We start from the raw sequence: 13,291 nt of genomic DNA, 5'->3' as shown, positions 1-13,291 counted from the left end.
TCTGGGACAGTTGGGGATACGGTAGATCCCTAATTAATACACTAGCATCACATCTTTAGTGTGGTTGATAAACTATTAGGCTATTTCTTCACATTATAAGTGCAGCAATGAGAACACGGCAGTAGGCAAAAACGCAAATGTTCCATTAGTGGGAAAACACCATTATCAAAAGTGACCGCAAATCTTGTCTTTACCTATACTAAATAATATATGTATGAAATTTGTTTTGATTTATCATGCACCTGTCTCGAAACAGGGGCAGCGGAAAAAATACATGTCATCTAGAAATACATGTCATCTACATACACTTAGGTTGGAGTCATTAAAACTTGTTTTTCAACCACTCCATACATTTCTTGTTAACAAATGATAGTTTTGGCAAGTCGGTTAGGACATCTACTTTGTGCATGACACAAGTCATTTTTCCAACAATTGTTTACAGACAGATTATTTCACTTATAATTCACTGTATCACAATTCCAGTGAGTCAGAAGTTTACATACACTAAGTTCACTATGCCTTTAAACAGCTTGGAATATTCCAGAAAATGATGCCATGGCTTTAGAAGCTTCTGATAGGCTAATTGACATCATTTGAGTCAATTGGAGGTGTACCTGTGGATGTATTTCAAGGCCTACCTTCAAACTCACTGCCTCTTTGCTTGACATCATGGGAATATCAAAAGAAATCAGCCAAGACCTCAGAAAGAAAATTGTAGACCTCCACAAGTCTGGTTCATCCTTGGGAGCAATTTCAAAACGCCTGAAGGTACTACGTTCATCTGTACAAACAATAGTATGCAAGTATAAACACCATGGGACCACGCAACCATCATACCCCTCAGGAAGGAAACGCATTCTGTCTCCTAGAGGTGAACGTACTTTGGTGCGAAAAGTGCAAATCAATCCCACAACAACAGCAAAGGACCTTGTGAAGATGCTGGGGGAAACAGGTACAAAAGTATCTATATCCACAGTAAAACGAGTCCTATATCGACATAACCTGAAAGGCCTCTCAGCAAGGAAGAAGCCACTGCTCCAAAACCATCATAAAAAAGACAGACTACGGTTTGCAACTGCACATGGGGACAAAAATCGTACCTTTTGGAGAAATGTCCTATGGTCTGATGAAACAAAAATAGAAATGTTTGGCCATAATGACTATCATCATGTTTGGAAAAAAAGGGGGAGGCTTGCAACCCAAAGAACACCATCCCAACCGTGAAGCACGGGGGTGGCAGCATCATGTTGTGGGGATGCTTTGCTGCACGAGGGACTGGTGCACTTCACAAAATAGATGGCTTCATGAGGATGGAAAATTATGTGGATATATTGAAGCAACATCTCAAGACATCAGTCAGGAAGTTAAAGCTTGGTCGCAAATGGGTCTTCCAAATGGACAATGACCCCAAGCATACCTCCAAAGTTTTGGCAAAATGGCTTAAGGACAACAAAGTCAAGGTATTGGAGTGGCCATCACAAAGCCCTGACCTCAATCCTATTGAAAATTTGTGGGCAGAACTGAAAAAGCGTGTGCGAGCAAGGAGGCCTACAAACCTGCCTCATTTACACCAGCTCTGTCAGGAGGAATTACCCAAAATTCACCCAACTTATTGTGGGAAGCTTGTGGAAGGCTACCCGAAACGTTTGACCCAAGTTAAACAATTTAAAGGCAATGCTACCGCATACTAATTGAGTGTATGTAAACTTCTGACCCACTGGGAATGTGATGAAAGAAATAAAAGCTGAAATAAATAATTCTCTCTACTATTATTCTGACATTTCACATTCTTAAAATAAAGTGGTGATCCTAACTAACCTAAGACAGGGAATTTTTACTAGGATTAAATGTCAGAAATTGTGAAAAACTGAGTTTAAATGTATTTGGCTAAGGTGTATTTAACTTTCCGACTTCAACCGCATGCCCTTAAATAGCGAATGGAGGACGCTTTTCTCGTGTTTCATTTTCATGCCAGCCCGGTAGACTATACTCCTGTTGTAAAGACAAGCAATGTGCTTAATACGAGGAAATTTGAGAAATAAATATAGTAGGCCTAGCCTATAGAAAGCTGATGGGATTCTCCTCTTTTTAATAGAGGCCATAACTCTGTTTTCTCGCGCAGCTTACATAGCCTATAGAAATGTTGTACAAGATGATCTCATGGGCTCTCATGAAGTGTTTGATTACATTTTGAATACATTTGCATTGATGTCAGAGTGATTAGCGGGACAATAGAGCGCTGAGTACCAGGCAGTTAGCATGTTTGGTAGGCTACTAATGACCATCAGCAGTATCAGAGCTTGGAGAAGACTAAGTACTGTGACTAAACGGTCATGTGGAATTTGACTGCCTTCATGACTCGTGACTGCCGGTAATACGGTCACCACAACAGCCCTAGTGACTACATGGTGGTTACATGAAAACGGTGAATATGTACTTACACATCCTAGACCGTGGTGGAGAGATCCAATCTGCATTGAAAGGACAGAGAGAAGATCAAAAGGAGAACCTCATTACTGTTTATGTGCTTACAGGACATCACCTAGATCATGTTACATATAAATGCAGTACATTAGTCACATTACATCTCATAGGTCATCTCATTGATGGGGTCATACAGGCTCTTCCCTCTGAAGGTGTATGGTTACAGCCTGGTTCAGGATTAGTCTGGCTGTGTGTTTATGAGCCATCTACACTACGTATAAACCACCCTCATGAGAACCTCAAAGTAGAATCTCAGTATTGCAGTTGTCCTGTAGGTAATTCGACAGTCAGTAATGAGTTGAATGAGGTGGTTTAAACCAGTGTCTCCTAATCCTGGTCCTTGAGTATCCCCAACAGTACACAGTTTCCGTTGTAGCCCTTGACAACCACACCTCATTCAACTCGTTGAGGACATGATGATTAGTTGACAAGTTGAATCAGGTGTGCTTGTCCAGGGTTAATATAAAAATGTGTACTGTTGGGGATACTGGAGGACCAGGGTTTGGAAACACTGGTTTAAACAACAGAGGTGAAAATGAATCCTCCAGGTCTACAGTACAAGTGGGGACAGATACAGGTAACTGACAAAATAAAAGACACCAACATCAACAGCCACCAGAACAGCTTCAATGCATAGATTCTACAAGTGTCGGGAAGTATATTGGAGGGATGTGACTACATTCTTCAACGAGAAATTCCATCATTTGGTGTTTTGTTGATGGTGGTGGAAAACTCTGTCTCGGGCGCCACTCCAGAATCTTGCATAAGTGTTCCATTGGGTTGAGATCTGGTGACTGACAGACACAGACACACACACTATGACCCTAAGCATGATGGGATGTTAATTGCTTAGTTAACTCAGGAACCACACCTGTCTGGAACCTGCTTTCAATATAGTATGTATTTACTCAAGTGTTTCCTTTATTTTGGCAGTTACCTGTAGATTGTTATAGGACGGAAGTCTAATGTGGATTTTAATGTCCAGGTTCTTCACTGTACTGTGGGTCCTCTGAGGGTTTTGATACTGCTGTTTAGTGATGATGAGGGATCATTTTTCATTGCATTACATTATAGCGTGTGGTGAAGGAGTGATCACCTTCTGCTCCACTACTGGGAGATATAAGGAGTCCATCATCATGCTAAAATCAGTCCGTCTGGAGCTTCCTGGGGTATAAGGGTTTAATAACTTCAAATTCATGCGGTCACTGAGAATCTCAGGCCTTGTTCCCCTCTATCTTTACATGACCGAAATGTAATTCATGGCTACAGGTACAGACTAGGCTTCTTCACTATATGCAGTACTTCACTATATTAAGTGTTAAGGCATTAATGAGACACATTGGTAACACAGAAGAACAACATTCAACAAACTCTCTCTCTCTCCAAGTAAGGGAAGGTTATGGGAGTTCATTCTTCATTAGACTGCAGAGGCTGGGCTCCCCACTTGTGCCATCAAACCCCTGCAACTTATCCAGAATGCTACAGCAACCTTCCCAAGTTCTCCCATGTTATGTCACCTGCTCCTCCACACACTCCACTGGCTTCCAGTTGAAGCTCACATCCACTACAAGACCCTGTTGCTTACTTACAGAGCAGCAAGAGGAACTGCCCCTCCCTACCTTCAGGCTATACTCAAACCCTACATCCCAATCCGAGCATTCCGTTCCACCACCTCTGGTCTCTTGGCCGTCCCACCCTTACGAGAGGTCAGCTCCCACTCAACCCAGTCAAAGCTCTTCTCTGTCCTGGCACCCCAATGGTGGAACCAGTTTCCCTCTGATGATGGGACAGCAGAGTCCCTTTATTGAGGAAAAATGTACTTACTGGGACTGTGAACTGTGGTTGTCTCACCCAGCTTTCTTAAGATGAATGCACTAACTGTAAGTTGCTCTGCTAAATGACAAAAATGTAAAATGAGGTGGCTGACACCTCTCAAGGGCCGTGGGTGTATTAAAGTCACCAGTGTGAAGGTCTTAGAGTCAGACATGACTCATTACTCTACAGTACTACAGCCACAGGACCCTGCAGCTGCCAGTGGACTGCCAATACAGTACTGCAGAAGCCCTCCTCTTTCTGTGAGGGTTTGCACACCAACAGCAGGAGAAGAGGTGATAACTTTAAATACGAAAATGTGTGAAGACATCTCTCTCTCTCTCTCTCTCTCTCTCTCTCTCGATAAATGCATGTCTTTGACAAACCGAACACAATAGTTAATCGTAGTGCTATGGAGCGACACATTTCATTAAGATGACAAGTCTTTCCAGCGTAAAACCCAAGGGCATTTCCATCATCTGCCTTGGATCAAGTGCTCTGCAAAAAGTGCTGTAGAAGAAGGGTTTTAGTTAAGTTTAGTTCCTCACCGGTTTTTTGTTGCCCACTATGAGTTTCTCCACCTTCTGGACCTGAGACACATGGTCCTCGTTGGTCTTCAGCTCCCTCTTCCTGATCCTCTCATAGATTCCTACCAGAGTCTCCCTGGGGATGTCCTCCCCATCGTCCACCCCTGGGGAGGAGGAGACAAGGGTCACACACACTCTCACTCAGAGACAGAGGCACACACACGCATGCACACACAGGCGCACCACACATGGACCCAGGCGCACACACAGGCAAATTCATGCACACACTGTTCTTGTCATTGAGAGAGGAAAGTAGAGTGAGATTATGAATCCCTCTTAACCAATTACTTATTGTTGTTTTCCCATTACTGACACTCATCACGATAGATTATGAATTATCCCATCATGCTTTATTTCTCAAATAAAATCTCAAATGGCAAAATAAGACAAATAGTTTAATGTGCTTCTATCACACTGCTCACCCAATAATAACAAATGCTAATGTGATTGTGTGAAGGAGCAAGTAATCAGTTGTAACACATTTCTTCACAATTATCACTCTGTTATAACACCAACACCTTAAACAGCCCCGACTCAGTCACAGCCTGCTTTGTCAACTTCCAGAAGGCTGACAGACAGTGAAATGTCATTTTAACACACGTGACATGTGGCAACTTCTTCAGATAGTCGACATGCTGCTGTCACCCTACCGGTGAAAAATATATTATTTTCATCTGTGTGTCATGAAATAGTTGCATTTGTGATTGAAATGCTGATTACGTAGCAGAAATAAACAGTATTGTCGTGACAGGTGTCAGAGGAGTGACATTCTGTCTGTGGACAGTGGAGCCAGTTCCAGGTGTGATTGAACATTCATGCTGTGCTTAACCTCGTCCCCAGGCTATTATGCACAGCGCATATAAGCCTGGTACATCAACGATTCAAAGTTGGCCTTAGTGGGAGCGACCTTAGAATTCTAGTATTTGTCATAATATCTTTGCGAATCACACGACTGCGAGGCGTGGCTCTGTTCATGAGGTATGATAGCGTACAGGGGAGGGTTAGGGGGAAGGTGTTGTGGGAGATGATTGGTTGGTAGGTTAAGCCGATTAAGGCAATGCCCATGCGCCGGGAGTTTCTCCCGGTCTTTCTGTAATGGCTAACGAAGGCCAAGGTTGGCACGTTGGTCCACCAGACTCTTTGTGCATTTGGGCGGAAGTGTCTGGGAACGAGATTATGTTTAACTGGAGTGGATGTGTGTTTCCTATTTTCTACAGACACATGATAGTGGAACATGCTCAAGTGTTTTTTATTCAATAAGCATTGTTGAAAGGGTGAAGCAATCGTATTGTGAATGTCCCGCACTCACTTTATGCAGTTTTTAGTTCATTTTATCATTTTTATTTTCTCTTAAGTATGTAGAGGACAAAGTCTCAGTTTTGACTTCAGAAACCCTGACATTTCCACTTCTCTCTCTCACCTCGGAGGTTCTTAACGAAGTCCTCCAACTTCATCTTCCTCTCTGGCTTGACGTTGGGGCTGTACATATCGGTGTTGAGGAGGATGATGGCGAAGGCCAGGATGAAGATGGTGTCAGGGTTCCGGAACTGGCGCACCACCGTGGGGTTACAGATGCAGTAGCGCTGACTGGAATACAAACAAACAGGAATGAGAGATGACATCACATGTCAGAGATTGAAAGAGTCATGGAGACTTTTGATATAGAGAGCCATCATCGAATGCAACAGAATGTTAAAAGCCTTATAGTCCACACAATGTGGACATTTGTCTTGTTGACTTGCTGGTGAAAACGTGTTCAGGATACAATGCATCAGACGATGGTCAATAACTGTCAGCATGGTGTGTGTACCATGCCATCATATTGCAGTATCGTGTGTGTACCAGTCCTTTAGCCAACATGGTGTTGTGAGCAAAGCTAGCAGTGACTTGCATTTCCAAGACTTAGGTCAACGTCAGAGGAACTCTATTTGAAAATGTAATGCAAAAGAGCAAATAACAATCTGTCTCTCTCGTGACATATTTTCCAAAAATATTGTGCAGTACTTTAGCCATTACAGTAACGCTAAAACAGATCTGTGTGCCCCTCTTGGCCAAACCCCTTCAGTATACGCTTCTCTCACCGGTATGTATCTTTATTCCAGTACATCCTTAACCTATGTACTCTCCTCTGTTGTCTCACCTGTAGGCTTCAATGAGGCGCTCCACCTTCTGGGCCTCTCCCTGGACCCGGATGTGATTCTGGAACTTTCTCAGTGCCTCGTCCAGCTCCATCGACGAGAAATCCATCTCATCTACCACACAGCTGGAACACACAACCAACCAACCAACCAACAATTCATTCACTAACCCAAAAATATATCGTTGATCAATGATTTGTCTAGTATTCATTTACAAAAGTCCATCTCATTTACTTCCCAGATGAAACACACAGATCACAGGGGCATTCTGTGAGCAGCAGTTCAAGATTAGTCAAAATCTGACAGGAAACTCCCTAATAGCCCTTTGATAATGACACAAAACACATTTGAGAGGCCAAGTGTGAGGAGCACCAGATTGTTCTTAAATGTGGAGATCTGTGTGCTTGAGATAGGGTGACTTTTGGGGTTTTCTAGTCCTATTGACACAGCCAGTCATCTCTATCGCCTGTAGCATGTTAATGAGTCCAGCCTGTCCCCCCCTCTCTCTCTCTCCCTGAGCAGCAGAGTGTGGACATTCTAGTTGGCTGGCCCAAAGCCACAGATATACAAAGTTGAAATAAAAAAATCAAATCAAATAAATATTGTATTAGTCACGTTCACAGCAGGTATAAAACGTGCGGTGAAATGCTTGCGTGCTAGCTTCCTCAACATTGCAGTACAATATCAGCCATCCTCAGCCATCTTTGTTTAATATGTTGAATTTTAATGGTCACAATGTTAGTGCCAGCTGTTCCAGGGCAATAACCTGTCAGTTAGGAGAAACATTTGGAGCAGTGAGAGTGAAGATGGAGGATAGTTTGCTGAACTCTGTACAGTTAATCTATTGTTCTGGCCTGGCCTACAGTATAACGCTCTCTGTGCAAGGCACTGGAATACCAGGTTATTCCCTGTGATATCGCAATCCATGGTGGATTGATAGACTATAAAGAGTGTCCAGAGATTTTCCTGGTCAGGTCACATGACCTGGCCTTTAAAAATGACCAATTAACAGTACTCACTCCAGGACGTCTCTGTTGAACTGTTTCTGCCGGTTGCCCAGGAACTCTCCAATCATCTGCCTGCTCAGGCCTTTCCTCTGAAGCAGGAAGTGAGCCACACCCACAGGCGTGTCTGGGACGAACCCTCTCTCAGTCAGGTACTGGACACCCTTTTCTGGCTTCCTGCAGACACACACACATATAAGCAGGCGTGTCCTTATGCGGCCTATCCAATCATTTTACAGAGCCAAGTGTGGTGTTTGATTCTGACTGATAGGAAGTGTCCTCAGCAGGAAAACGGTGGATAATAATATTTAACCAAGGCACAGAAAATGGAGCAACACTGTCTGGCTGTATGTAGTAGAGGTTAAACAGATGGACTGTAAAATAAGTTAAATAAGTAGACATATAAATATGCAAAGAGATGACACAAATGCCCAAATATATGGCTTAGCCTATAGGCCTATCTTACACAAATGCATTTTTCCATTTTAATAGATCCTCTTATCCTCAACATTCCTAATTGAATTGAATTAGACTTATTACTTATATTGTGTGGCACTCATACAACCGTGATTACTGTAGGTAGGTCACCTCGGTTCAACTACCAGGACCACTCTACAACATCAACAGCTCATTGACACCAGCTCATGACACCAATCAGTGGTCAGCCACGTCAGCACTTTGTCAAAGCCGAGCACCTACTTGTTGAAGAGGTTCAGGCCGATGCGATAGTGCCTCTTGCGGATCACATCGTTGCTGAAGACCGGTGAGTCCCAGCTATTGCGAGTCTCTTTGTGGTACGTCTGCTTGCTGAGTGTCTGTTCCCTCAGGCTGTCCCGGGACGACGACTCAGAGCTGCAGTTGATGGTGTCATTGGAGTTAGACGTGCTGTTGATGCTGTCGTTGTCCCCATCCGAAAAGTCAGACTCAGACTTGCTCTGCCGGTTGGCCGAGCCGTTGATGGCCAGGTGGCTCTCCAGCGCCCTGTGGCGGTGGCGGAGGGGAGCCTCGTCGTCCCGGGAGGGCCCTCGTGGGGGCGGACCATGAGAGATGTGTTTGGGGCTGGCCTGGGAGGATGCCACGATGTGCCCGCCCCCGTGAGGCTCGTAGACAGGCGGACGTTTGATGGAGCTGCGGTCAGAGCGGTCGCTGTGTTCGGCGGAGCTGTCGCTGGGCGGCTCGATGGTCAGCAGGGGGAGGTGGAGCCTCTGTTCCTGGCACTCCAGGGAGGGAGTGCTGCGGCAGCTGGTGTCCGTGTCACGCTCGTCATCCTTGGGGTCCAGTGGCCAGTAGTCCTGGGAGGAGTTGGCCGAGCGCAGGCGGAGGTCTGACTCAATGCTGGAGGGCTGGTCACCAGGCCCCCGCGACAGCCCCATGGAGGGAGACAGTTCCTCCTCGTCAATAAACAGAGTCACATCGCTGTAGGATGCCATCATGTCTTCTCGCTTGCGTCCCGTCGCCCCGCGGTGAGGCTTCACCTGATAGGCCACCTCCCTCTCCACCTCGGGGCAGCCCAAGGCCTCGGGGTCATGACCCTCGTCGTCCTGCAGGCTACGGCAGTTCAAGGCGTCGTCAATGGACTCGGCCAAAGACTTGACCTGCCTGGAGAAGGCGTCCTCCAGCTCTGTGATGGCATCCGTTAGGTGGTTCTGGGAGGCCGGGTGAGACGCCATGTTGGCCTGGTGGTGGACCTCCAGGTCCCCACACTCGGACTGTACCAAGGCCAGGGGGGTGCCGTCGTTTGTCAGGGACACTTGTTTCCCCTCAAAGTAGGAGCTGTGGACTTTCTCAGGGCCCTCGAAGGAGAACTGCATCCTCATATTGGACAGGACGATGCGTCGGGACATGCGGTTCTCAGACATACAACTCCTGAGGCGTTCAAAGTTTTTGTTCATCTGGTACTGACGGAAGGCTGTTTGGATGGTTCGGGCCGCATGCCGGGTTATGAAGCGTCCGCCATATTTACGCTCCAGCATCTCCACCTGACGGATAACAACACCATGATTATAACACAACAGCCCTTCACAAAGGAGGACCCATGCTCATACACGTGGGACTGAACTGAGCTTGTCGAGGGACAACTACTATCATTTGTTAGTCATACAAATGTCCAGGATGAGCAGAGAACCTCTAGCAAAGCAATGCCACTGTTTTTTACAAAGGTATCTGTAGATGCTTAGTTAGGGTGTGTGTAGTGTGGTCAATGATACAGTCGTTCAGGAGCGGAGATATTAGGTGACGACATCTGTATAGATGTTGATGAGTGTGTCTGCAGACAATCAGACAGTGGGGCCAGGGTATTCTACCTGTTTGTCCTGGAGGTCAGCCGACAGCTCATAGCCCTCTGAGTGTGAGCGGGAGCGTTTGATGGCCTCTTCCTCGGCCTGCTTGCGGAGGATGGACTGGGAGTGCTGGAGCTTGGGCCTGCGGGGGGGCCGCTGGGGGCCGGGCTGCACTCCGTGGCCGTAGAGGGGGCCCTCGAAGCGGTCTGGGCTGATCACTGGGCCCCTGTAGCTGGCTCCACCGTCGCTCTCACTGGGCCGCGCATCCCCCTCCACACTGCAATAACAGACACACAGAGATACACAGTGACTCTAATGCAATGATACACGCCTCCACACTGCAATGATACAGAGAAACACAGTCATTCAAAGCTTTCATATCCTGTGCCCATCCACTGACACTCATCAAGTAGTCATCTCATCCATTACTCCTCTAGAACCTATTCAGGACAGTAAAGTACAACCACCAACATTGACCATTCAGTACTCATTTGGAACTGTCATTCTTTCATTTTTTTTTTTTCACCTTTATTTAACCAGGTAGGCCAGTTGAGAACAAGTTCTCATTTATAACTGTGACATGGCCAAGATAAAGCAAAGCAGTGCGACACAAACAACACAGAGTTACACATGGAATAAACAAACATACAGTATATAACACAATAGAAAAAAAGTCTATATACAGTGTGTGCAAATGAGGTAAGATAAGGGAGGTAAGGCAATAAATAGGCCATAGTGGCGAAATAATTACAATTTAGCAATTAAACACTGGAGTGATAGATGTGCAGAAGATGAATGTGCAAGTAGAGATACTGGGGTGCAAACAAGAAGAAAAAAAATAACAGCATGGGGATGAGGTAGTTGGATGTGATCTGTAAGCTGCTCTGACAGCTGATGCTTAAAGTTAGTGAGGGAGATATGAGTCTCCAGCTTCAGTGATTTTTGCAATTCGTTCCAGTCATTGGCAGCAGAGAACTGGAAGGATAGGCGGCCAAAGGAGGAATTGGCTTTGGGGGTTACCAGTGAGACATACCTGCTGGAGCGCGTGCTATGGGTGGGTGCTGCTATGGTGACCAGTGAGCTGAGATAAGGTGGGGCTTAACCTAGCAAAAACTTACAGATGACCTGGAGCCAGTGGGTTTGGCGACGAGTATGAAGCGAGGGCCAAGCAACGAGAGCATACACGTCACAGTGGTGGATAGTATATGGGGCTTTGGTGACAAAAGGGATGGCACTGTGATAGACTGCATCCAATTTGCTGAGTAGAGTGTCTACACAACTTTAACCCCTGTGCTGCTGAATAAGTTCAGGAAATGTCTGTGAATCAAGTCCTCACAGCATGAATTCCAACTAAGCTGTTGATGTCTAAATGAAAACAGCCAAATAAAACAGTGAGGGCTGAAGTCCATGTTTCTGTGTGTTTAAAAACGGAATTACAGACCCAATACGGCATAGATGGTGGTAGAGCAGCATTCAGCCTTAACACGACTCACACGGGTCATTTCTCAAAACTGCTGACAGTAACATTTCTAGACACAGCCTACATCAACTTCTCAACACTGTGCGCTGATTAAAAGTGCATGTAAGTGGGTCGGCCATGATTACTATTCGAAATATGACTGTAACAGCCCCATTCATTATCTAGTATTCAGAGAGAGTAACACGTCACCAAGCCAATCTCCATGAAAAACTCAGCAGTCAGCACATTTGTTGGCGTGATGACACAGTAAGAACCAAGCAGTGCAATCAACATACAAACCCTTCAACCCAACCTTTGAAAGCAACCCTTCAACCTGGCAGGAAGTTAAACAGGAGAGGGTACTCACTCACTCTTACGTTCAACATTTGGAGAAGACTGCTGCTTCACATGCAGAGATCTCCTGTGCTCTATGAACTGCCAACTCTTCCTCCATACCTTGTCCACCATGTCTGATTGCCAACAGCAGTCCAGAGTTCACACTAATGACTGTATATATGAACACACTCAGAGCAGCTCCCTCCGCAGTAAGTCTGCACCATGCAGTTCAAAGGTCAACCAGCGTGCAATGACAGTTACATCATGTTTGGCGTATAGGAGCCTCAGTAAATATTCCAAAGTCCTGTTTGAGCTTAGAGTGACAAGGTAAATATATACAAATGTTAATCAATCGAAAAGTCTCAAATTGAAATCCATTCAATGAGTCAACATGGAAGGGGTGTTTGTGAGTGAGGGTGGCTTCCCCATATATAACTCCTGTCATTAACTCTTTTCATGGGAACTTTCCCTTTTACACAGGATATGTTTGGGTTTGAATATTGACCTCATCTGTAGTATACACCGGACAAACCCTGGATTCTTAGCTACATTAAACCGCTTCCCTCATCATACAGGAAGAAGGCTGCCAGCAACTGAGTTATGACCAGGGGAGTTCGTTATTGGTTGTACACTACAAACATAGAAATGAATCTTAAAGCTGTAATAAAAACTACAGCCAATAAGGCTTTTAGTTACGATTTAATAGTTTAACAATGATGTTTCTAATTTCCATTACATGCAAAATCAGAAATTGTGATACCTCTTAGTGTTTATATAATTTGATATGAAGACCATTAGTGAATTTGACCCATCTTACACCACACCCAAAGTACCAAAGTAACAAGCAAGGTTGTTTGCCTATATCATCTGACCTACAAACAGATATCAGTCACAGCTGACTACAACCAGTGTTAATCCCCTGACCATGACCACAGGGTATTTTCAGCCTTATAATGGGATGACTGTATAGAATACTCACAACAAACCCTTCTGCATTTCAAACACATACTGACACCATGTTAAGACCCTCAGTCAAGGTTTAGTAGGTCCTCCAATTGCCTGACTAAAATGTAGGGGCCTTCTGACTGCTAAATGGGAACTAGCACTACTAACGTATGCACCACAGCTGAAGAGTCAGAAGGGTTAACACATGAAAGGCATTAAGAAACGGCTAATGACACTACGGTTTCAA

At 45.1% G+C, this 13,291-nt stretch overlaps 1 protein-coding gene across 10 annotated transcripts in view; it reads right to left on the bottom strand.

The window, feature by feature from the left end:
* Positions 1-13,291, bottom strand: part of LOC106566761 (IQ motif and SEC7 domain-containing protein 1) — a 234,785-nt gene that overhangs the window by 19,864 nt on the left and 201,630 nt on the right. For 8 of the 10 annotated variants that reach the window (XM_014135133.2, XM_014135127.2, XM_014135128.2 and 5 more), the window contains 7 exons: positions 10,329-10,581; positions 8,725-10,004; positions 8,041-8,202; positions 7,024-7,146; positions 6,304-6,470; positions 4,845-4,987; positions 2,442-2,471 (listed from right to left, as the gene is read on the bottom strand). In XM_014135133.2, coding sequence (XP_013990608.2) covers positions 2,442-2,471; positions 4,845-4,987; positions 6,304-6,470; positions 7,024-7,146; positions 8,041-8,202; positions 8,725-10,004; positions 10,329-10,581 — 2,158 coding nt within the window. Of the gene's footprint in view, positions 1-2,441; positions 2,472-4,844; positions 4,988-6,303; positions 6,471-7,023; positions 7,147-8,040; positions 8,203-8,724; positions 10,005-10,328; positions 10,582-12,130; positions 12,329-13,291 lie in introns of those variants that run through there. The other 2 variants (XM_014135129.2, XM_045693064.1) reach the window with 2 other exon arrangements.

Source organism: Salmo salar, chromosome ssa13 (genome assembly GCF_905237065.1).
Source record: "Salmo salar chromosome ssa13, Ssal_v3.1, whole genome shotgun sequence".
NCBI lineage: Eukaryota > Metazoa > Chordata > Actinopteri > Salmoniformes > Salmonidae > Salmo > Salmo salar.
The sequence above is the reverse complement of the archived record's forward strand: the minus strand, read 5'-3'. Positions and strand labels throughout refer to the sequence as shown.